Source organism: Sinocyclocheilus grahami, unplaced genomic scaffold (genome assembly GCF_001515645.1).
Source record: "Sinocyclocheilus grahami isolate Dianchi unplaced genomic scaffold, SAMN03320097.WGS_v1.1 scaffold54.1, whole genome shotgun sequence".
In the NCBI taxonomy this organism is placed as follows: domain Eukaryota; kingdom Metazoa; phylum Chordata; class Actinopteri; order Cypriniformes; family Cyprinidae; genus Sinocyclocheilus; species Sinocyclocheilus grahami.
Window position 1 is genome coordinate 6,539,693 of NW_015505233.1, and position 24,756 is coordinate 6,564,448.

The 24,756-nt window shown below is 37.9% G+C and overlaps 4 protein-coding genes across 8 annotated transcripts in view; 2 read left to right on the forward strand and 2 right to left on the reverse strand.

Moving 5' to 3' along the window:
• The first annotated feature begins 1,233 nt into the window (after positions 1 to 1,233).
• LOC107583664 (rho guanine nucleotide exchange factor 10-like) lies at positions 1,234 to 3,805 on the forward strand. The gene is made up of 4 exons (XM_016269947.1): positions 1,234 to 1,237; positions 1,326 to 1,448; positions 2,380 to 2,902; positions 3,008 to 3,805. The coding sequence occupies exons 1-3, from the start codon at positions 1,234 to 1,236 to the stop codon at positions 2,871 to 2,873; spliced, it is 621 nt and encodes a 206-aa protein (XP_016125433.1). The 3' UTR covers positions 2,874 to 2,902; positions 3,008 to 3,805.
• A 1,453-nt stretch (positions 3,806 to 5,258) lies between these two features.
• LOC107583595 (kelch repeat and BTB domain-containing protein 11-like) lies at positions 5,259 to 10,817 on the forward strand. Its single transcript, XM_016269873.1, has 2 exons — positions 5,259 to 5,785; positions 6,362 to 10,817. The coding sequence occupies exon 2, from the start codon at positions 6,636 to 6,638 to the stop codon at positions 8,766 to 8,768; it is 2,133 nt and encodes a 710-aa protein (XP_016125359.1). The 5' UTR covers positions 5,259 to 5,785; positions 6,362 to 6,635; the 3' UTR covers positions 8,769 to 10,817.
• A 2,520-nt stretch (positions 10,818 to 13,337) lies between these two features.
• Positions 13,338 to 15,376, reverse strand: LOC107583596 (peptidyl-prolyl cis-trans isomerase E-like). Of its 2 annotated transcripts, XM_016269874.1 has the most exons (8): positions 15,287 to 15,327; positions 15,145 to 15,169; positions 14,955 to 15,065; positions 14,809 to 14,852; positions 14,600 to 14,626; positions 14,412 to 14,493; positions 13,942 to 14,084; positions 13,338 to 13,447 (listed from the first exon to the last, which is right to left on the reverse strand). In XM_016269874.1, the coding sequence occupies exons 1-8, from the start codon at positions 15,290 to 15,292 to the stop codon at positions 13,379 to 13,381; spliced, it is 507 nt and encodes a 168-aa protein (XP_016125360.1). In that variant the 5' UTR covers positions 15,293 to 15,327; the 3' UTR covers positions 13,338 to 13,378. The 2 variants fall into 2 exon arrangements, with proteins under 2 accessions (XP_016125360.1, XP_016125361.1); XM_016269875.1 differs by lacking the exons at positions 13,338 to 13,447; positions 13,942 to 14,084; positions 15,145 to 15,169 and adding an exon at positions 14,101 to 14,269 and having other exon boundaries at positions 15,287 to 15,376.
• A 987-nt stretch (positions 15,377 to 16,363) lies between these two features.
• Positions 16,364 to 24,756, reverse strand: part of pabpc4 (poly(A) binding protein, cytoplasmic 4 (inducible form)) — an 11,648-nt gene continuing 3,255 nt past the window's right edge. The window contains exons 2-14 of one of the 4 annotated variants that reach the window (XM_016269879.1): positions 22,601 to 22,794; positions 21,747 to 21,862; positions 21,158 to 21,297; positions 20,984 to 21,078; positions 20,691 to 20,828; positions 20,506 to 20,601; positions 19,727 to 19,996; positions 18,740 to 18,935; positions 18,262 to 18,392; positions 17,577 to 17,667; positions 16,951 to 17,081; positions 16,558 to 16,659; positions 16,364 to 16,459 (exon numbers count right to left, since the gene is read on the reverse strand). In XM_016269879.1, coding sequence (XP_016125365.1) covers positions 16,561 to 16,659; positions 16,951 to 17,081; positions 17,577 to 17,667; positions 18,262 to 18,392; positions 18,740 to 18,935; positions 19,727 to 19,996; positions 20,506 to 20,601; positions 20,691 to 20,828; positions 20,984 to 21,078; positions 21,158 to 21,297; positions 21,747 to 21,862; positions 22,601 to 22,794 — 1,697 coding nt within the window. In that variant the 3' untranslated portion in view covers positions 16,364 to 16,459; positions 16,558 to 16,560. Of the gene's footprint in view, positions 16,460 to 16,557; positions 16,660 to 16,950; positions 17,082 to 17,576; positions 17,668 to 18,261; positions 18,396 to 18,724; positions 18,936 to 19,726; positions 19,997 to 20,505; positions 20,602 to 20,690; positions 20,829 to 20,983; positions 21,079 to 21,157; positions 21,298 to 21,746; positions 21,863 to 22,600; positions 22,795 to 24,756 lie in introns of all 4 variants that reach the window. The other 3 variants (XM_016269878.1, XM_016269877.1, XM_016269876.1) reach the window with 3 other exon arrangements.

Genomic DNA, 24,756 nt, shown 5'->3' on the forward strand with positions numbered 1-24,756 from the left:
AATTTCACAATAACTTATGCAGAGTAACAGATAAAACATATTTAAAAAGTGTATAAAGAGGACTGAACAGTTGTTGATAAAGTGGCCATTTAAAACTTAATTTAGTTTCTTTGTGACAGATTTGGTCTACTAATTTAGTCTACAGGACTTGTAGTAAAACACTTCAAAACTGTGCAGATGCTTTTGCAAACTCAGTCCTCATTTGTTTAGCAATAGTCCTCGATTAGAGTTTCCATGACTAATGAAATGATCTATGATGTTCAGAAATATGAGCAAACCCTTTCCTAACGAGTCAGTGAGCACTAAGGAACAGCTGAATAGGATATTGTTCTCTCATACTTCAAACTTGCAGTCTGGTCCTGACCAATCGGGTGTTTGGAGGGTGTTTTTTCAGTCAGTGTAGTTCCTTTTTACCAGCAGTTCTGTTTGCTCATGTGTGATAAGTGACCAAAGAACAGCTCTGGCCCGATGACATACTACTTTTTAGTCACACTAATAAACTATAAACCCATTGTTATTGCATTTAGGTAAAAGTCTCTGAAAAGTCTAGTGCATAAAATCCTTTAACCCTCCCATTGTTTTTCTTAACTTCATAGTTCTTACAACAGTTTCCTAAAGTTTATATTCTGTATTATTTTATTATTTTTTTTAATTGATGCAGTAATATACTTTGAGTAAAAATAACTGTTTTATTATTATTATTATTATTAAATGCAACGTTCCTTACCATTTCTAAATGTGCTTTTTTCGTGTGTTGTTTTTTATGGTGTTTGTTTATATATTCTTCACAGTGTCAATTTATAGCATGTTCCTTACCAATAATGGGTCAAAAATGACAATGACAATTGCTTATGATTTTATTTAATCACCAACATGACAGTCATTTTAAAATCGATTTAATATCATTCATAGAACTGTGGACTTCAGTAGCTCATTTAGAATTTTATTTTCATTAAAATTATTTCACTTAATGTACAGTACATGATGTACAAATTTAGAGTTGTTTGTTTAACCAAATATCTGAACATTTGGCATTCTTTTCTTTCTAATGAGGCCTCCCTCGCATTTGTAAGTGCGCATCGTGTCAGGTTTCTTTGGAAACCAACTGCTGTTCAGCATCATCCCCATAGTAACCTACCCACACATGCTGTCGAGTTCCTACCCACACAGCCTAGCATGTGTGGATGATGTTATTATTCCACTGGCTGAATGTTTCACCAAGTACCTTTAGTCATGAGTGCTTGCCACAAGTGTTTTATAGTATGTGTTTTTCTGATTTAGTTTGCAGTGCAAGTATTTAAATCAAATTAATTGTTCCATTTCAGGACAGCAGAGAGTCTCTGTGAGCAGTCTGTTAGTGTGTCACGGACTGCTGTTGGTGGGGACCAATCTTGGGGTCACTGTGGCCCTGTCCGTGCCCAGACTGCAGGGCATCCCAAAAGTCACAGGTGGGTTCTTGACAAGTTTTTAATGCTTACTGTGGAATTGTGCTAAGGGCAGAGGTTTGTTTGCTGCCCAGTGCCCTGTGGGTAATTTTAAGTCTGTAGCACTTTCAAATACTGCAACTCAGCAGAAGTTCAGGAACAAACCACACAAAAGCCACAACAGTCAGTGACTATTATTGTTAAATAAAACTACAAAGTAAAGCTGAATAAAAGCTGATTAAATAAAATTTAATATTAGATGAAAATTTTTAACTTTTTAACATTTAAATTTGTAACTTTAAAAAAAAAAAACTTGAAATTGATGTTAAAAATGAAAAAAAAAATTAGATGTAATTTTATTATATATTTACTTTTATATACATTATATATAGGTCCCACTTTAAGTGGCCTTAACTACTATACACTTACATTTAAATTAATCATTTGGAACAATGCACTTATTGTGTACATGCATGTTTTTACATTGTACTTATATATTTTTTTAAATACCTGCATGTAATTACATTTGTAATTACACGGTTGACTCATTCCTTACAACTTAACCTAACCTAACCCGTATTCCACATCAATAGCAGCAAAAGTGTTTTGCAATACAATATGAACACAATAAGTACAGTATACTTATTTTTGATGTAAGTACATAATAGTTAAGGCCACTTAATATATAAAGTGGGACCAATAAGTATATAAAAGTGTATATATAAATAAAACAAAAATAACACTTAATGACGTCTGATTTTATGTTTAATATTTACATTTGAAAAAGGTTTTTTAGTAATTATACTAAAATTTATATTTTGTTTTGATGGGTTATATTTTACTACCCTTATATATTTCATTATTGTGTTCTAACATTTGTGTGTGTTTTATCTCTTTATTTTATGCTTGAGCAAACTTTTTAATGTCATTCATCTCCCTCATTGTCTTGCCCCAGGTCGAGGAATGGTCTCTTTTCATGCTCACCATGGCCCAGTCAAGTTCCTCACGATGGCAACAGCAGTGTGTAATGTCTCCCAAGCAACCATGGCAACTCTCACCTCCAGCACACCCAGCCAGTGCCAGCCTGGGGCCCCCGAGGTGGAGGGAACCCAACTGGACGAGAGCTGCTCTGGGGTGGGGTGCAGCAGTACCAGCTCTCCCTCACATGCTCCAGTTCTCCAGGACTCCCTGTCCTCCTCATGTGGGTCTCTGGCTCTGTCTCAGGGCTCTTTGGAGCACGGCTCAGAGGACGGGGCGATATACGACCTGCTGAACGAGCCGGCGCACTTCCAGAAGGCCAAGCAGACTGAGAAAGTAAATGTGAGCTCATTGTTGGTGGTGTCTGGAGGACTGGGACACCGCAGAATCAACAGAAAAACAAAACAGTCTAAGCACGAGGAGATGGTGTCCACTATTATGGTGTGGCAAATACCACTGCCCAGCCTGTGAGAGAAAAAGATGGAGGTATTCAGAGAATGGTGAGGATCAGGTTTTAGTTTGGATGCAGCTGCACAAACACCAGTATCCATCGCTCTTTTCTTTTACTCATCTAATGATGCTTTTACTGTACGTCTTCATTATAGGCCACTGCACGTCAGAGAGAGCAGTTCCTTAGACTGACCTTGCATTCAGTCATGGGCTGACAGGGGGGAAAAGATTAATGAATGAAGGGGGAAAAAAAGAATGTGTTCCAGGAATGAGCTGAACTACCAAGTACTCGGTCATGCATAGTGTTTTACCACTTTCACCCGAATTAAAAAGTGCATTTGTGAAAATGTGAGTACCACTGCAGTGTGATAATATTCAGGTCTAATTGTGGTAATATAACATTTTTAACTGCTACATAATTACATTTCACAAAAAAAGCAACAACAACAAAAAAAAAGTAACAGAACATCTAGCCAACTAGCAAACAGCAGAAATGTTTCTATCGTTTGTCACATTTTAAACATGCTTTCAGTACCTGCATCTGTTCAGCTCATCATTTAATTTCAGTTGTTTTTCTTTAAAGAACATTTCATGAAAGGAAATCTCAAAATGTTTGTTTCAAGGAATGGTTGTTCTTGTAAAAGAAATCCTAAAACGTTGGTTGAATCTGGGCCCATCTGAGGTATATGACCTTTAGATTGGCCTCTGTGATCAGCTACAACCTGTGACTGAATGACTTGTATGGGATTCTCTGGCGGGCCAGAGATTCTGTTTGGGTCCTAAAGTGAAGTTGGTGTCCTATGTTACAAGTTCAAGAAAAATAGCATTCCTCCATAATTCTAATTTAAAGTTAATGCTTATCAATATTTAAAGGTATGGAAAAAGCTTTATAATGACACATTGTGATATGTATTTCTGACTTGTATATTAACAAATATATACCATTGTTTTAACCAGCGTTCTTTGTATATCTGTGCAAGTGTGATAGATAAACGTGTGAATTAGTTTTTTTCAACTGGCCCTTTTTATTTTCGGTCCCTTTTTAGTTTCTTTTTCCTTTTGATAGACTATAACTGCCAGCTCATACATAAGGGAATGTCCCAAGAAGAAAATCACATTTGAGGTTACCAACAGCAACACTGATTTACGGTAAAATTGACATGGGCATGGATGGAAGAAAGGAAAGAAACTTAATTTAAGAAAAATTGAAATGTGTAGTTTTTTTTCCTTTGTGTTTCCAGTGTGATTGTGTTTGAGAGGAATTTGTCTTGAAATATTCATTTTGCAAGGTGTCTGCCTAAAAGGGAAATTAAAAGGGTAGTATTTATGATCCCTTTATGATGATGGTTGGTATTATTGGATGTTTTGATATTCACACTTGGATCTACACACTGAGTGATAATATTAATATTTATATAAATGCAGATAACATTTGAACCGATTTTTTTACACATCAAGACAGAGAATCAAGCACTATTGGTGCCCTAAAATAATCCATTTGCAAAATGCCAAGTAATAGTTCTTATAATTATTGTAATTAGAGTTTTTAAGATAAAGAAAATAGCTGATCTCTCAGTATTTGCAAGAATCTTTGGTTTTGATCTGATATCTGCCTGTCATAATTTAGTGGACAAAACTTCTGAAGTTTGAGTTACAAAGTCCTCGGTGCTATAAAAGCACTAGCACTAGGGTGAGATCTAGTTGTTCTGCAGGAGGCCTTCCCTCCCTCCCTCACAGGATGCCACACTAATATATGCAATGCTTTCAGTCTTTGTGGGCTCAGGGATCTTTGTGAGTCCCCTCAGACTGAGAACAGCTGATGTGTGTATTTAGAGGGCTAATAGTGTCATCTCAGTCTGACCATGTGCAGTCAGGCTGACAGACCGTTTCAACTCTGATTTGTTGCTCTCTGAAATGGAGTGGTTACCCTAGTAACTCTCTTGAAGACCGGTGCAGCCCATAATATCAAGATGGAGAGTAATGGGCTTCCTTAATGTGCTCATAAAACTTCACCACATTTGAGAAGGCCAGATGAAGTCATGCTGTTCTTGACCATTTTTCAAGCTTTGCTTTTCTCTCCTTTGAGTAAAACCTGAAATTAAATTTTTCTGACATTTGTGAGCTTTTTATAGAGTGGATGTGTGTGTGTGTGTGTGTGTATATATATATATATATAGACATGTATTTTTCGTTTCATGTTGTATTTTGTCAACAATATCAAATATATTCAGTGTTCTTCACGGATTGAGCCAGTTTGCTGTGCTTTAGAAAATCACTACCTCGTTTTATTGAAGAATAATAAAGTGCTTCAGCACAACATTTAGTATTTTTATTCAATAAACGTTGAAATGCTCTGCTCTTGGGAGTTCCCGTTGCGCAACATCCTTCATTTGGCGGCGCCTCGCGTCGAGTGTGCAGGAACGTCGCGTCGCGCCGCGCGCTTAACCGCGGATTTGATCAGCAGCTCTAATGTGAAGAGGGTGAACACAAACGGGGGTGTGGTTTGGACCAATAACTACCTCAGCCTACAATCAAATAAAAAAATACTGAAAATCACTCCGAGGGCAGAGACGCGATGTCGATGAAATCCGGAGCACAGGGTCGCTTTGTGGAATATATTTCGTTTTATTCTTTTCATTGAGATAATGACATTTTGTGGACGCCGATTCTCCTGTCGAGGCTTTCAGACGCATACAGTTGGTCGAGGATGAGGAGGAAGAAAAGTTCTCATCGAACTGCCGTTTTATTACAATATGGGATGGACAGTACGTTCCTGTGAATGGTTAAGTGGTCTGAATTTGGGAAAACTCAGCCCTCGCAGACTAATAATGCGTGGATTCCCTGCAGCGCGATGTATTTAGATCTACAGTCACTGACTTACATAAGACTGCTTTGTGTGAGGAATTGCGCAAAGAAATTCCGCCGTTTAACGTGTAAGTAACGTTACCGGGTCTATTGAATAATTTAGATTATATTCAGTATTATTATTTCAAAGACGAATGTTACTTTATCTGTCTGAAAACGCCTCCTCTTTTCCTCAGCGTTATTAATATATACCTCTCTGTCTCCCGTCCGCTGTACATTTGTTTTTAGATCTATTTAAATTGGTAATTTAACAACTATAATGACAGAACATTAACTAAAGGTGCCGTTTCGCGATCTCTTTAAGATTTAATCCATAATGCTGTGTCAGTAGGTTGGCAAGCAGTGCGCATTAGAGTGACTTAAATGGAGCATTTCAGTGTTTAGATCAGTGAGGGGTACAGCAACTCATTATGTGATGTTCATGATCTATATTATACTGTCACTGCAGCAGACAGATTATTTGCATTGTTGAAAGCTTTTTGCCCATAAGAGCACCACTTGCTATTAGTTCACGTTAGAATGTGTTTTAATTATATTTTTAACATTAACTTTCTAATCATTTCGATTAGGCCTACAAGAAATTTGTAATATGTAATATGAGTGTAATTATATGGATGAATCACTTTGTCTTCTTTTCTCGGAAGGTTTGGCCCCAGTGCTGTGAACACTGAGGACAAAGGATCTTCTCTTGATATATGTTTATTTTTGTTGTTTACCTGGATGAAATGGACACTGATGGAACAAACAGCAAACCTGTCCAGCTAGGACACACCAATGTTGTCTCTGAAAGATCATTACCCCAATAATTCCTCAGGCTCACTGGGATTGTTTTAGGTCTACTGCTGGGAAAGGAAACATTTCTGAGTTGCTCTGAAAGCACTAAATGAGTGACATAAGGTGTACCACAACTACAGAAAGATGAGCAACACTCTGCAAGACAGAAACATGTTCACAGTACAAGCAGACGTTATATTTCACGCGGCAAACCCTGACTCTCCAGAATCGCCTATCCCAGGTGAAGGGAACAATAACAATGTCCCGGCTTTGGGGAAAACAGGCATCCCGAGCGTGGAAATACTGCAGGGTCTACCGGGTACATGGGATACGTCCGAATCAGGAGGTTTAACTGACAACAGGAGTTTGGGAAACAACGGCGCTGTAACAGGTGCAGAATACGCACAAGATGCTGTCTCCAGTGACAGTGGATTTCAAGAGCACATACAGCCTCTGGACTCGTCTAGAGCACAACATCTGGACCTTAGTTTGAGAAATATGAGTGAAGCCTCAAGTCAAGGAAACATTAGAGAAGAAACAAATGGTACAAAGGTAGCTTCCAGTTTGGCACCCTCTCTGTGCTTCAGAGCAGAGAACAAGAAGGAAATTGACGAATTATCCAATGTCCTAAAAGATGGTGAGGTGGTTCGGAGTCAGTTTGACCTTAAAAATGTCTCCTCCACATCAAAGGACAGAAATAATTCCTATTCAAGCTCTCAAGAAACAAGGTCACTTGAAAAAACCCTAGGAAGCTTTATAAGTTCCTCTGAAGGAGCAGATCAGACCCGCTACAGAACACTGTTTGGACAGACTAGGCTGGAATCGAGCCAAGGGCTAAAGCCAACTGGATCTGCAGTAAGAGAAGCTCTGTCTGCAAAGGAAGAGCCGAATTTAGTCATAGAGGTGGGCGGACAGAAAATACAAGCACACAAATTAGTATTAGCTGAGAAAAGTGATTATTTTAAGGCTAGGCTCTCTCGAGACATCCTGAAGGTAAAAGGAATGAGCTACAAGACCTTATCGGTGCTTGTAGATTATGTTTACTCCTCCCAGATGAACGTAAGCAAAGACAATATTATGGATGTCATCACAGGAGCAAAGATCCTGCAGATGCCCTGTGCGGTACAAGCTGCTATCGACACCATATCCACACAGATCACGCCAGAGAACTGCTATGAAATCCTAACGATCGCCAAAAAGCAGCGCTTAAATGAATTGAAAGAAACCGCCTATCGATTCATGAGTGACAACTTTCTTCAGGTTCTGAGAGATCCGGCAGTCTACGGGCGCCTCACGGGCTCAGAGAGAGACCTCATACTGCGCAAACGAATGGAGAACCGCCAGTGTCTGATGGTGGCAGAAATCAATGATGTATTTGAGCGTGTAGGAAGTAGACCGCCCAGCAGAAACAGCAGCCGTCCCCAGAGTCCTCTCTCCATCACGTCTTTTGAGGACAATCACATGATCTACTACTACAATAAGAGCAGTAAGGACTGGCACACGCTGACCGTCATGCCAGAAGACATCAACACCAGAGGCTGCGGTATCTGTACCATGTACAACTACTTGTTTGTGGCCGGCGGGATCAGGGGAACTGGGGAGAAAAGCAAAGTCTTGGACAAAGTGTTCTGCTACAATCCCATCACAGACCGCTGGAGCGAAGTCCGATCCATGAATCAAGCACGATCGCAACTCAAACTCGTCTCCATGGACGGGAACTTATACGCCATTGGCGGTGAATGTCTTTTCACGGTGGAGAAGTACGACCCTCGAATGGACCGCTGGACGCCAGTGGCTCCTCTACCCAAAGGAGCATTTGCGGTAGCTCATGAAGCCACTACATGTAACGGTGAGCTGTACGTCTCGGGAGGGTCTCTGTTCTATAGGTTGCTCAAATATGACCCCAAAAGAGATGAATGGCAAGAGTGTCCATACAACAACAGCAGGAAAAAGTCCACAGACATGGTGGCTCTCAAGAGCTTCATCTACCGATTTGATGTAAACCGTGAACAGGGCATCAGCGTCTTTAAATACAACACCATCGTGAAGATGTGGCATGACTGCGCCTCCCAGCAGCAGGGCAGCACATTGCCGTTTCGATGCGCTGTCATCGATAATTGCATCTACTGTGTGAATAAATCTCAGACTCTTCAGTTCATTGTAGAAGAGGATGGAGGTCGATTCAAAGACGAGTCTCTGAAAGCACCTGTGGAGGCCAAAGGGATCTTATTCCCCTTCGTTCTCAGCTTGCCTGAGAGAGGTGGAAGAATCGCATGAGTAGGATATTTCATCTCTTTGATGACCCTTCAGAGTCGCTCCAGACCTGGTGAAAGAGAATGCCTGGTCAATATTTATAGATTAAACATTATCTCCAGAGAAGTTCAAGAAGCCAGCACGCAGTGCTTGAAAGTGGAATGTGTTTCTTTGCATGGTAAGAAAAACATGTAAAACAAATGTATGTTTGGCGCCTTAAAATCACAGCACCACTATTCAACTTTAGGAGATGAAGAAAGTCATACATTTATAGGTCATTTGTGCAGTCTCTTCATTTGTTTTGTGCACTTTGTATCGGATAGTAATTTAGGCTCAACTTTGCTGCTGGAATTTGCAAAAAAAACTACAAATGAATTTGTATAAAGGCTGGTTTGTACTGCACCGACAACCCTGACCAACAGCAATTCCATGACCCGACTAACACAATAAAACTTTAGTTTCTAAACACAAACTCTGACCAACTCGAACAGACTGCAAAAGGGGTAAACACATTGATCCCACTAACTCAACAAACGTCTCTGTCGGTGTTGTGTGAAGTAGCCTTAAAATGGCAATTAAGAGCACAAATGAACAATTGAAGCACATAATGTAATAATGTGACCCTGTTTCCTAGCAACAGATTCTATGAAAATAGATTTTGAAGTAAAAATGATCAAATATTTTCAACCACATAGAAAAGCCTGCAAAAAAAATAGCTCTCAATTCTAGAACTTTGATACAGCAGGGCTCAATAAATGTTCTGAAGCAGCTGAAGGAGAAGCCATAACCTTTGCTAATATTAGAGTAACATTAGGGAAACATTAAGAGCACAAAGCACTTGACCTCTGTAACTGCTGCTACTCAAGATATTACTGGATCACACCGATGTAAAGTTCAAACCAGTGCATTTCTATGACAGCACACTCAGCGGCTCACTAGCTCTGAAACCCTTTTGGGAGAGATTTTAGCACTTTCATTGGGGAAAGTCCAGAAGGCAAAAAAAAGTTTCTGTTCCTTGTTTCTGAACCATTGCCAAAGATAAAAGTTGATATTTTACAGGCAGACAAAAATTAATTTAAATTGCATTCTCATGAGCAATGCATTGTTTGTTTGCAAAATTTATCATTCATCAATGTTTTAGGATTTAAGATCAAACTGTTACATCTCTTGTTAATGAAGACTATAATTACAGTACAATACAATAACATTTATCCATAATAAACACTTCAGATTCTCAGACATCTGTGATCTTCAACAGATAGAGAAAATACTGTCTTGGTGTTGTCGTCTTATGAATTTAAGCTGAACCCATCAAAAAAAAAACAGACAAGTTCACTCAACACAAAACATTCATATTGTGTCTATGGCATGAAATGAGGCATTATATGTAATTTATAACTTGGATGTTGCATTCTGTGTAGACACCCTATGATATTTATTGTCCGGGAATATTTTACTGAGATATCATTGTTCACGCTTCAGTATTCCCCTAGACATTTCTCAATTGATAGAGGATGTGAGATGATTAATAGTTTGAGGATGTGGATTTTCTAAATGTTTCTTTATTGTAATTCTGTTGAAATAAACTTAATGGAATTTAAATATGAAGGTTGGTATGATTATGAACTTGAATGTGAATGTTTTCTTATCTTTTTGAATTAACCCCATGTGCTTTCATCACTTTTAATGAAGCTTGACAACACAATTCCAGTAAACAACATTCAAAAATTAATTGACTGATGAATTAATCATAAATCCCTTCCAAATTTGCAGTGGTTCCCTTTGTATTTAAATGGTAACTACATTTGTCTGGTTTTTTTTTAGATGTTTTAAAATAGTCTGATAATTGGAAAACTCTTCAAACATTCAGATGAAAGTGTCTGTCACTGGTCGTATGGGGGTGTGTGATCGGGGCATTGCTTGCTGGGTTGCTGATGTGTATAAACCTATTATGCTTTTAAAACAAATGGCTTAATGGCTTCACTTTTTCAGTGGCTCCATGTCAGTTTAACATCTCACAAACTAATGTTTCTGTGTTTACAATAAAAGATATTATGGTTTCCTGGTTCGTTATTTTAGCTGTTTTACAGTTTGTTTTACAGCGATATGATCTGAGGAAGCAGAACATGTTTAATTAATCTTTGTGGAGAGCATTAAGTGACCTGAGGTTAAGTGTCTGACTCAAGGGTACCATGCAGACTGGGGAGGGGAAAAAAGTAACTCCTAATCGGCACTGAACCATCATGCTATCAATAATTGGAATGAAATGTTCTTTGTAGAGAGATCCGATTTCAATTCAATGAGCACTGCTCTTTTGGCAGAATATCTGTTCTGTAGTTTGTGACCTAGCTTCAGAGGTTTCCCTGCAGCACTGATGCCATCTAGAGGATGGAGTCAGTAACACATTATACACTTAAGAAATGAAACTTCCTAAACTTTTGCCCAATTGCAGAGGTTCACACTTAAATCCAACAAATATATGTCTAGAAGACTCGAAAATGAAACATTGTTATAGTATTATTGTTCACTTGAAATGACAACTTATATACAGGCCACTAAATAACAGAAAAAATGTATAAAAGTTTTATTTGGATATTTACAAAGTACTACAAAAAAAACACTCACTCACTCACTCTCTCTCTCACACACACACAGTATGTTGAATTCACACAAACTCTCCACAGTTGGAAATTATGACTTTCTGTTTGGTTTTGCCATCTTTTGATGCCTGAGCCCGAGGAAACAGTATAGACACAAAGCCATTAGAAAACAGGACAAAAAAGCAACCAGAATAATTTTATTCAGAAAAAATGCATCAAATATAACAGCAAAACAGCAAAGAATGCATCAAAAGATTTTCATTTCAAATACTTTTCGTTTTGACTTTCTATTTATCAAAAAATCATAAAAAAATAAAAAATCCGTTTTAAACTTTGATAAAAATAAATGTTTCTTGAACAGCAAATAAGCATACTGTCAAGATTTCTGAAAGACAATGTGACACTAAAGACTGGAGTAATGGCTGCTTGAAAATTCAGCTTTGTCGTCATAGGAATAAAATGTTACATTTTAAATATATTAAAATAGACAACAGTTCAATTGTAAACGATATTTCACAATATTAATATCAAATAAATGCAGCCTTAGTGAGCATAAGAGACTTTTTTCAAAACAACCTTTTGAACAATAGTGTAAAACAGCCGTAATCTCCCTCAGTCTGCAACTCACCTCCATGGCCCGGAGTACATCCATGCCCTCTATGAGCTCTCCGAACACCACATGTTTGCCATCCAGCCAGTCTGTCTTATCAACAGCGACGAAGAACTGCGAGCCGTTAGTATCGGGACCAGAGTTTGCCATCGACAGCAGACCTATGAGCACACAGCCAAAAAACATAAGAGACCAGGCTTCATTTAGTTTTGACTTCAACAAAAATACTTATTGATCCTTATTAAATATTGAGTTCTCAAAGGCTGTTGCGGATAAACAATGAAACAATCTTCCAAAAAAACAGTCTTCCCTGAGAACTTCTTCAGCCAGTCCTCTTCTGACCACACTATGAGCATAGCAGCAATGAAAACCACATTTATATTTCATAGACATGCAAGTAATGGGTTAACACAGCATTATCAGTGCGAGTAAAAGAAAAACAATCAGGAGATTTATCATGCACCCTATTGAAACCAAAAACCCCTCACCTGGCCGAACTGATGAATTAATCATAAATCCCTTCCAAATTTGCAGTGGTTCCCTTTGTATTTAAATGGTAACTACATTTGTCTGGTTTTTTTTAGATGTTTTAAAATAGTCTGATAATTGGAAAACTCTTCATACATTCAGATGAAAGTGTCTGTCACTGGTCGTATGGGGGTGTGTGATCGGGGCATTGCTTGCTGGGTTGCTGATGTGTATAAACCTATTATGCTTTTAAAACAAATGGCTTAATGGCTTCACTTTTTCAGTGGCTCCATGTCAGTTTAACATCTCACAAACTAATGTTTCTGTGTTTACAATAAAAGATATTATGGTTTCCTGGTTCGTTATTTGAGCTGTTTTACAGTTTGTTTTACAGCGATATGATCTGAGGAAGCAGAACATGTTTAATTAATCTTTGTGGAGAGCATTAAGTGACCTGAGGTTAAGTGTCTGACTCAAGGGTACCATGCAGACTGGGGAGGGAAAAAAAGTAACTCCTAATCGGCACTGAACCATCATGCTATCAATAATTGGAAGGAAATGTTCTTTGTAGAGAGATCTGATTTCATTCAATGAGCACTGCTCTTTTGGCAGAATATCTGTTCTGTAGTTTGTGACCTAGCTTCAGAGGTTTCCCTGCAGCACTGATGCCATCTAGAGGATGGAGTCAGTAACACATTATACACTTAAGAAATGAAACTTCCTAAACTTTTGCCCAATTGCAGAGGTTCACACTTAAATCCAACAAATATATGTCTAGAAGACTCGAAAATGAAACATTGTTATAGTATTATTGTTCACTTGAAATGACAACTTATATACAGGCCACTAAATAACAGAAAAAATGTATAAAAGTTTTATTTGGATATTTACAAAGTACTACAAAAAAAACACTCACTCACTCACTCTCTCTCTCACACACACACAGTATGTTGAATTCACACAAACTCTCCACAGTTGGAAATTATGACTTTCTGTTTGGTTTTGCCATCTTTTGATGCCTGAGCCCGAGGAAACAGTATAGACACAAAGCCATTAGAAAACAGGACAAAAAAGCAACCAGAATAATTTTATTCAGAAAAAATGCATCAAATATAACAGCAAAGAGTTTTATAATGCATCAAAAGATTTTCATTTCAAATACTTTTCGTTTTGACTTTCTATTTATCAAAAAATCATAAAAAATATCCATAACCGTTTTAAACTTTGATAAAAATAAATGTTTCTTGAACAGCAAATAAGCATACTGTCAAGATTTCTGAAAGACAATGTGACACTAAAGACTGGAGTAATGGCTGCTTGAAAATTCAGCTTTGTCGTCATAGGAATAAAATGTTACATTTTAAATATATTAAAATAGACAACAGTTCAATTGTAAACGATATTTCACAATATTAATATCAAATAAATGCAGCCTTAGTGAGCATAAGAGACTTTTTTCAAAACAACCTTTTGAACAATAGTGTAAAACAGCCGTAATCTCCCTCAGTCTGCAACTCACCTCCATGGCCCGGAGTACATCCATGCCCTCTATGAGCTCTCCGAACACCACATGTTTGCCATCCAGCCAGTCTGTCTTATCAACAGCGACGAAGAACTGCGAGCCGTTAGTATCGGGACCAGAGTTTGCCATCGACAGCAGACCTATGAGCACACAGCCAAAAAACATAAGAGACCAGGCTTCATTTAGTTTTGACTTCAACAAAAATACTTATTGATCCTTATTAAATATTGAGTTCTCAAAGGCTGTTGCGGATAAACAATGAAACAATCTTCCAAAAAAACAGTCTTCCCTGAGAACTTCTTCAGCCAGTCCTCTTCTGACCACACTATGAGCATAGCAGCAATGAAAACCACATTTATATTTCATAGACATGCAAGTAATGGGTTAACACAGCATTATCAGTGCGAGTAAAAGAAAAACAATCAGGAGATTTATCATGCACCCTATTGAAACCAAAAACCCCTCACCTGGCCGAGAGGAGCCCTCTTTAATTCTCATGGGTTTGGCGATGTTCACCCTGATGGTTCTGCCAAACAGCTCCGACTCATTCTGCAGAACACAAAACCAAACAGACATTAATCTGGACTCTTGCGGTGCACATTCTGACTGTGTTGGTTTTTATGAGACCACAGAAGTCAGTGGTTCAGTAACTCACCATGTTATCAATGGCAGCTGCTGCAACCTGGAGAAAAAAGCAGAGACATTTAACAAAATGTATATTTTATTATAGCTGCAAACATACCAGTCATGCAATGGTGGTTTGTGCAAACTATAGTGAGCTAACATAATGAGGAGCAACGCATTCTCGTTTTAATTTGAGTCGATGATATATGCTATTTAAGGAGGAATTTAGTAGGTACTCACCTCTGCCAGTTCAAACTCGAGGAATGCAAAGCCCCTGTGCTTCTCTGTGGACGGAAAGAGTCAGACATAACATGCGTTATGTGTATAACGTAGGTGTTTGAGTTGTAAGTATAAGAGTGTATTTTGTGAATATTTGTGTTTGTCACCCGTCTCATAATCTAACGGGATCTGAATATCTGTGATATCTGAATATCTCTCACCGAAGAGAATGAACGCAGCGTGCAACACTTTCTCGTCCACCTCCTCCGCAAGACCACCTGAGGAAAAACAAGACCGTATATTTGACTTGTTATAATATTTCATATTCAACGCACTAAACGTTCAATTCAAGCTCACGTTTCATCTTCTGCTGCTTTCCCGGCTACAGATGATAACCGGAACCGCATCACTAACATGCATGTGATTGTGGGATGAAATTATAGCGCTGTGATAGCGAAGCGATTATTATTTTGATTTATAATTTTGCTGTTTTTCTTACCAACATAAAGAACGCGTTTACTCACCGCCATCTTGCTTGTATCCTTTGACTCTTGACTGTCTTCTTCTTCACCTCGAAATGGTGTGTCGCCCTCTAGTGATGCGGAGGACAAATAACATCACAGAAATGTCCATTGTTCAGTTATGGATTCACAGTTGTATTGTTAATTATTTATTTAGATAGATAGCTAGTTAGTTAGCTAGCTAGTTACAGCTTGGATAGCTATGTAAAACAAACTGAAATTCCAATTAACAAAAAAGTTAAATTTGTTTCATTTCTAGTTGCTGTTTTAAACAGTGAGAAACCACCAAATAGATTTTTATTTTATTTTACGTAACAATATGTTAAAATCTATATTTTCTATATGTTATTACTTATAGGACTGTCTTTACATGTAGCGTGTTCATGATTTATGTGATAATAATAGACCTATTAAATACATACCTGTCAACATTTGGGTACTAAAATATGGGAAAGGGGCAGGGCGGGGGGTTGGTGGGGTTGGGTTGACAGGTATGAATATGATAGCTGTATATGTATGTACTTTTATGGAGCTTTGATACAGACATCTTTCAGAGGATGCTAAATGGCTTTAGTCATAAGACTAGTCCAAGTCCAAGTCCAAGTTAAAGGTGAAATTGGATGTTATTAACACGTCTGCTATTGGGCCCTTGAGCAGAAAATGTAACCTATAAAAGGACTGTTCCTGTACTGCAAGTCGATTTGGATAAAAAGTGTCTGTAACATGCGCTTTGTCTTTGCTATAAAAAGAAGAAGAAGAAGACAATATATTTCATTTTAAATAGTCATCCCTTTATTTAGAGTGCCACACCACTCGGGTTATTGTCACGGGACAAGTGAGGTCCAATCAAAGCAGCAAACACACAGCTCACTGAAGAACCAAGTTTTCCAGTTCCTCATAGAAAAAGTCAGTCCTGGCCACAATACAGAGGCTCTTCCCTCACAGAACTGCCTCTTTGTAAAATTAACTTTAGGTGATAAAAATCATTACAGAGTTAAAAACGTAAGCCCTGCAACAAAATTTTATTCTTTATGTTTAAGTATCATTTTGTGTTTTTCTTTTTTTTTTCTTGGTTTTTTTTTGTGTTCTTATTGGTTGCCACCAGACGACAGCAGACAGTGGTGATCTCTCTTCAGCCTTTCAGCTTCCCCCTGCAGAAAACAATTTTCATAATAATTTCAAACATTCAGGTAAATAGCCTAACAACATGCATGGAAATTATAATACTACTGATAATAAGAAAAGTTACTCGTCATGATATTGCGGCTACAGTCGCAGTGGTGACTCCCACTTTCTGTGTGGCATCTTTCTTGGCCTGATGAGCCTGAAGCACTGCGACAGCCTCCTCCACCTGACAACAGAGATAAATCATCAGTCCTGCAATCCCCAAACCATCTTCACCACAGAGATTCATGCCTCTAATAAGCTGATAAAACACCATTGTCATTTATAAATGACATCTCAGGAACAGTCCCTGCTGGGCAATGCATAAATCCTAATAAATAAGCGCATAATATTAAGTCCCTGGTTCAGTCAATAAGCTTTACATTGTTAAAAGCTTGTGACGTTTTCCCATTATTGCATATATCAGCAGAGCTAGTGTCTGTTACTGGAGGCTTTTATCATCGTTAACGGCTGTCACCTTGGAGCGCAGAGACTCATGGGACTCCAGCATGTGCAGCAGCTCAGAGTTGTCGATCTCTAGCAGCATTCCTGTGATCTTCCCGGCTAGACTGGGGTGCATTGCCTGGATGAGAGGAAACAACCGCTCACCTGAGGGAAAACAGAACAGGCACGTGTAAGACAGACAAGAAACAACTAGAAATAGCTACAGGGAAGAATAAAATAAGAAAGTAATTAAAGGGATAGTCCACCACAATTTTCTGAAAACTTCTGTCATCATTTACTCAACTTCAGGTTGTTCCAAGCCTGCAAGACTCTTTCTTTTGTGAAGCATAAAAAAGATAATTTGAAGAATGTTGGTAACCAAACAGTTGCCAGTTCCGGTTGACTTCCATAGTATTTTTTTTTCATACTACGGAAGTCAACAGGGACTAGCAACTTTTCGTTTACCAACATTCTTCAAATTATCTTCTTTTTGGTTCAGCAGAAGAAAGAAACTCATACAGGTTTTGAACAACTTGAGGGTGAGCAAAGAACAGAATTTTTGGGTGAACTATCACATAAAACTATAATGCGCAAAAATGTCCTCGGGGTGTAAGAATATGTTTAGTAAGGCTGAATGTGCTTACAGCCTCCTCATCTCACCAAGCATCTGTTTCTGTTCCTGAGGAGGAGCGGCAGCTAACATGGAGGCAGTGAGAGGCTCCTGACCCTGCACGTGAACAGCTGGCTGAGTCTGCAGAACACAGTAAACCACAAAATGAGAATTGGATTGGGTTTTTCAGATCTATATCTTAATTCTAGCAGTGCACAATATTAACATTCTCTTCTGAAAAGTCAATCATTTTCATGTTTACTGATTAATTGCCAATGATAAAATTCTTTAAAAAAAATTATGTACAAATTAAAAATAAAATACTGAAAATTATTAGTTTTTAAACATTAACTTTAATATCTAAATGAATGAGTATGCACAATTAAATATTCAATTGTGACTGATCTATATCCAATTTCAGCCAACACTATTAAATAAAAAACAAATATGGTACCTACGTATTGTGCAACTCTACTCAATTCATTTACCATGATCCCTAACATATCTTTGAACCTTTCCCATATGACTGTTCTTGAAATGGCCATGTTTTATGACAAGAAAGTATTCTATTACTGTTTATAACTAAAAATAGACACGCTATACCTTTGTAATTAAATATGTATCAGTGAATTAAATATACAATCCATAATATCAGAAACGGAACAACTGGACGGCTAGAATAATTAATTCAAAGGTGTTGTTTTTATTTACGTGCAGTATATGTCTGTATATTACCTGTTGCAGAGTAATGGGCTGCATGACCTGAGGCTGAGTGTTTCGTATGGCGGTGGCATACTTGTAAGGGGGCATGGCACGTGGAGTCATCACCCCCATGCCCGGGCGGGGAACCATTGGTTGGCTAGTTCCTCCTAGTTGTGGAAAAAAGTAAATAACATTAAAGCTATGGTCAGGACAGAATGATCCCCAAACTCACTTGTTGTAATCAATAAATGTGTAGTTTGTGGCGTTTTCAATGGAATTCCATAATCATCAGGTCAACTAGAACCAATAGATACACATTATTATTGCTAAAAACTAAAACCTGAATAATAATCTTTCTGACATAATTTATCAAATATACTAATCTTTGAAATCTAACTTGAAATGATAGTGGAAAATTTCAGGTGTCTGGGTCTGGAAAACAGGTAAAAGTTTGTCACAACAGGGCATTGCGTCATTAGTGGGTGGGTTTTCTCACCCACTCTCTGTGCACCTGTGGGGATCCCGCGTGGGCCATGGGTGGAAGCACTGGGGGCCAGGTGGCGTATGTTGGCACGGGGCCCTGGCTGGCGCAAGGAGCTGGGCATGCCCTGGAAGCCACCCTGACCTCTGCCACCCTGCTGCCAGCGAGGGTTCGGACGCATCTGGGTGAGCTGGTTTGGTGCATAGTACGTCGTTCTGTTCTGGGCCTGTGATACATTAGAAAGAAACAAAAGACATAATCTGAGAGTTTATTAATAATTGAATGGACCCTTTTACTACTTCCCAACCTTTGAGTATTTATTGATTTATTATATTTATTGATATACTATTGATATACTATGAAAGTCCATTTCATCCACAAAAGAAACTTATGCTTTGGTGAATTATCATTATGACATAAAAGTCATATTTATGGAAAGTCGAAATTATGAGATAAAATGTCAAAATTATACCAAGTCATCATTATGACACTAGTTGAATGTATGACTAAAAGTGATAATTATGAGATCAAATTATGAGATCAAATTTCTACTTTTGTCATAATTATGACTTAGTATATTATAATTACAACTTTCAATGTCATAATTTCAACTTTTTGGGCCATATGACTTTCTATCTCATAATTATGTCGTAGTCACAATTTTGACTTTATGTCATAATTATGACTTAGTATCTCATAATCTTTACTTTTTATGTCATAATTATACTTTTTATCTCACAATTTTGACTTTTTATCTTGTCATAATTGTGACTGGGTATATCAGTTTTTCTTTCTATGTCATAATTATAATTTACCAAAGATAATTTTTTTTTTCTTATGTGGTGGAAATGGCCTTCCATAATATACAGTGAGGTCTTGTAAAAACTAATGAAAATATCTAAATTACATTTTTAAATTGTATTTATCTATTTTATAAACTATAGTATGTTTCCAGGTATAAATTGGATTTAAATGCCAGACTGTCAATGTTGTCTAAGACTTTTGGATCTCACCCACCTGTGGCACAGCTGGCATAAAGTAACCACCGGCAGGCTGGAACTGGTTGATGATAGCGTTGGCAGGCATGGCCCTCATGCCAGCGATACGCTGCATGTATTGGTTGGTCAGATGAGCTTTGCGTTCTTCTTTGCGTTGGGCCAGGGCTACATACAGTGGTTTGGAGCCCACAATACGGCCGTTCATCTCTGTCACGGCCTTTGTGGCCTCCTCAGGTGAGGAGAAACACACAAAGCCAAAACCTTTGGACCTGCCATCCTCCAGCATCACCTACAGTAAGATAAACATTGCATAAGATCTCACCTCCTTCCATCAGGTTAAATAAAAAATAGAAATCTTGCAAAAGCAGAATACTGTATCACTGGATCAAATATAGCCTATTTGTATCTTCAAATTGATTTCAACTGTACCGTCTACTAAAAACAAACAAATATGACAATATTTGTACAAATATAAATATGTAAAGAATATTTCTTGTCATAAATTACACATTTAAAATAAATCATTAGAATGTGCCACCCAGGATCAAGTAATCACAAACAGCAAAAAATACTTTAAGATGAACAAAATTCTTCCTTGAAGTGACCTACGCATGTACCCTTCTCTAATGGCCTTGTGGTCTTCATCAAAAGGAATTTGGTCGCTCACTTTCATTTGGAAAGGGCCTTCAAATACCATCCCCTTCCCACTGTGCCCTTCAATGGTGCAAAAATGTTGTTTGGAATTTGCCCAAAGTGCTCAAACAGAAATAGACTGCAAACAGTCACCCTTTGACCCACCTTGGCACTGGTGATGGAGCCGAAAGGAGAGAACTCTTTGCGAAGTTTCTCATCATCAATGGTGTCATCAAGATTCTTGATATACAAGTTTACACCCTGTCAACACAAATAAACACACAAATTGTTTTTTTTTTACTAAAAACACAACCACACATACACAAAGACACAACACAGCAGTTCATTACCTGATATCTGCTGATTCTTTCCTGTTTGAGCTGTTCAAACTTCCTCTTGAGTTCTGCTTGTCTCTCCATCTTTTTCTGTGCCCGGCCAACAAACACCATCTTACCGTTAAGCTCCGTACCATTCATCTCTTCCACAGCCTGAGACAGAAATATCATTACAATAAATCACCTGTCTTTTCATTTGTTTATCTGTCAGTCCATCTATCTATCTAGCCCATGCTTATTTTTAAACATGTTTGAGCATCAGCTTCTTAGCTGATTTGCATTATGAACAAATCATAATACAAATTCACCTTGTTAGCATCCTCATGCTTCTCGTAGCTCACGAACCCAAATCCACGAGACTTCCCTGTGGGGTCAGTCATGACCTTTACGCTCAGTGTTTTACCTGCAGGTACAAACAAAATCTTCAGATAAAAAGACTACAAGGCTACCACCACTACATCCATTTATACTCTCAAACTCACCATATTTATCAAAGAGCTCCTTCAGTCTCGGATCATCCATGTCCTCGCCGAAGTTCTTGATGTAAACATTGGTGAATTCTTTGGCTTTGGCACCCATCTCTGCTTCTCTCTCCTTCCTGGACTTGAAACGCCCCACAAACCTACAAAAAACATCGGAGACAGAAACGTGACTGATGCAGAAATGCAATACCGACAGCTGCAGACCAACCACAGACACAAAACAGCTGCAGCAGGGACAAAACCGACTTATAAGCACTAAAATGCTAGAAGACTAGTAGAATATATTTTACAAAAAAAAGTCAGAAGGGTCCAAATTAATGCTGAACCCCACTAACTTTAATTTTACGGACGAAAAAGAGACATTTTTCAAAATAATTATTTTGCATTCCACAAAATTAAGAAAGATATACAGGTTTGGAAAAACATGAGGGTGAGTATATAAATCTGATCCTTTGAAACTGATTGGTCAACAGACTTTCTTCCAAAGTTCTTCTCTGTAACATTAGTGACTGACAACTGCACACTGTCTTTGTCAATCAACAAATCAATGGACCTCCTTCCTGTCACATGACCCTGCTTGGACACTCACACCTTGCGGTCGTTCAGCAACATGCCATTCATCTTCTCAATGGCGCGGTCGGCTGCGTCCTGAGTTTCAAAATGCACAAAGGCGTAACCCTTAGATCCGTTCTCGTCACACACCACCTGTTGAGATGGCATCAAGAATCAAATTACAGAGTGTTTGTCTTATATAGCTGAACTACCACAGCTTCTCTGATGTGTAAAATATGTGTTAATAAACTCTAATGCATGATTTATTGCTTGAATATATAAACTATTAAGGAAAAAGAAACACTAAATATAGAAACACATTCCTCCGTGACTGTATATCATGAGCAAAAAATAACAAATTGTTATTTCAGACTGAACAACATTATTTTTGCAAATGTGTTTGTTGGTTGCCACTATTGATACAGAAAATCACAATTTGCCTTTAAGAAACAAATAAATGTTGTATATCAAAATAGTTATACAACATGGCAAGAGCCAGATATTCTAAAATTCCAGATCTAAAACAGTGGTTCTCAACCTTCCTAACTTAATCTTTATTAACAGAAACTGGGGAAATTTATAATAATGAACCACAATTCAGTTTGTGATTCCAGACATTTCAAGAACTGTACGTTCAAAGACAATTGAGGAGGGACTGAAGGAGAAAAAAAGAAATATAATTCATTAAATATCATTAAATATCATACTTTTCTATTAATAATATTTTATTAAATTAATAATATTATTCATTCACCTTAGTTTTGACTAGATGTGTAGTTACTGTGTTTTGCCTTTGGAGGGCAGCCCAGTATATAAATTAAATACATAAATAAATAAATAATGTATTAATTTCAGCTTCCAAAGATCTAAAAGTCACTTCCTACTTCTCACCTTGCAGGACAGGATGTTCCCGAAAGCAGAGAAGGTGTCGTATAGGGCCTTGTTGTCAATGGACTTGTCCAGATTTTTGATGAAGACGTTTCCAACCCCGGATTTCCTAAGTGACGGATCTCTTTGTGACCACATGATTCTGATCGGCTTTCCTTTGACCACATCAAAGTTCATTGTGTCCAAAGCTCTTTCCGCTGAAACCACAAAAACATGAGACTTAAGGCATCTCTGCTCTTCTACCTCATAAACTACTAACAATTAGCCTACTAGAGGATGAAAACTTGCCATAACCAACACAAGTCTCTGAATTATTCATTAATTATATATTTCAATCCATAGTGTGTGTGTTTAGTGAGCATGTTCAGATACTCAAACATATTAACCACAACAAACATGCTTGAAACTTGTTAGCTGAGCTTGTGCTAATGCTAGCAGTATCAATCTAATTATTACTAAACCAATCTAATTATTACATCTAAACATTACATGTTAAGGTCTACTGCCCAAATATTTTAAGATACGTTTTAGCACATAGACTCAAATACACACACACACACAAACAGTTAGCATTTAAGCTAAATCTCTTTCATTACTGGTGTGAAAGGGCAGCAGAGCAAAGCAGAACTCCAGGCATATATCATTAGATTTGAAAACATTTTTACAGACCTCAAAATAGCACTGACCCTACCAAATTTAACCTTTGCTGACATTTATATATATTTAATTCAAAATCCATCTCTTTATAGTCTTACAATGCAGTGCTCTCTGTATATTTTTGCTATACACAGGGATTGTGGATTAAATATATATTTATGACTGGTAAAGTCTGAAGACTGAAACATATGTATCTCAGGTTAAAGGTTTGTCAGAAGCTTTATCAAATTACTTTCTAATCAAATTGATGGCATATGAGGGAACAGTCACCTGTTGTAATACATTATGATGGGTCTCTCTCTCTTTTAAACCTCATAGCCCTCCCCCCGGCACACACACACACACACACTAAAAATGTCTGGTGAACAAAATGGAGCAGCCTTGTGTCTGCTGCCCTCAGCAGTTTGCAGTGTGATTGTATTGAACATGAAGCTCAGGGCTGGTGGGATCACCAAGAGAGAGAGTGCGAGAGAGAGACCACTGCAAATAACAACTTTCAGCCAACACAGGACAGTATACACTTTTTACCTTCAATATAGCGGTTTCTGGTTTCAAACAAAACTTTTATTTATATTTTAGCTTATTTAGCTTATTTCTGTCATCACTGAATAAGCAGAAGCATGGCGTGGCTGACCTATGATTTTGCCTGTCAGCTTGTTTCATCAACACACCTTTCAGAAACGACAGGCACAGTGCAGGCAGCCCTCACTGACTCTATATTTAGCAGTGTTGGGTCCTTTGAGCAATGTGCTGGCAGGCAGCATGTGTTCAAGGCTCTGTGTCCATTGATGGGGCTGAGACACTGGAATGTGTGTGGCTGAAGTTTACCAGTGCTGGCATCTGTTTACAAATGCAGCTGTTACATGCTGAAGACCAAACCATGTGCTTGAGCACATTTGCTGAGCATATGCATGCTGTAAACTACTATTGTACTGTCACATTGTGCAAAAAACATGCATAAAACAATATAAAGCCTTGATACTCTTTCAGATTTACATCCTACAGTGCTAACCAACTGCTTTTGTCTCTTATATGTAAACACGTTGACTATCAGTCACCATTCTGAGTTACTAAATGGAGGTGAGCGAGTTCAACTCTGACCTTTTAACCTTTGTGCTTTGAAAGAGGAGGGCAAAATCGAGCATGAGATGTTACGAAGCATTCAGCACAGGAGACAGATATTTCAGATTCACCTCTCTCTTTTACTGATTTTGTGATCAAATAAATGCAGCCTGCTCACTAAGAGACTTCTTTCAAAAACCTTAAAACTCCACACTTTTGAACAGTAGTATAAATTTGTTCATTATGTATTACACAATTTGTACTGGTTGAACAAACAAATATTTACCCTACTGACTAAAATGAACAATGAATTCAGCAAGGAATGGGAAAAAAAATTATTTAGTATGAGGCTTAAATGTTGTAAAACTGTCCAGATTACTTGAAATGTAGGAAAGATAGGACAACCCCCCCCCCCCCCCCCAAACAACACTCTTTTTTTT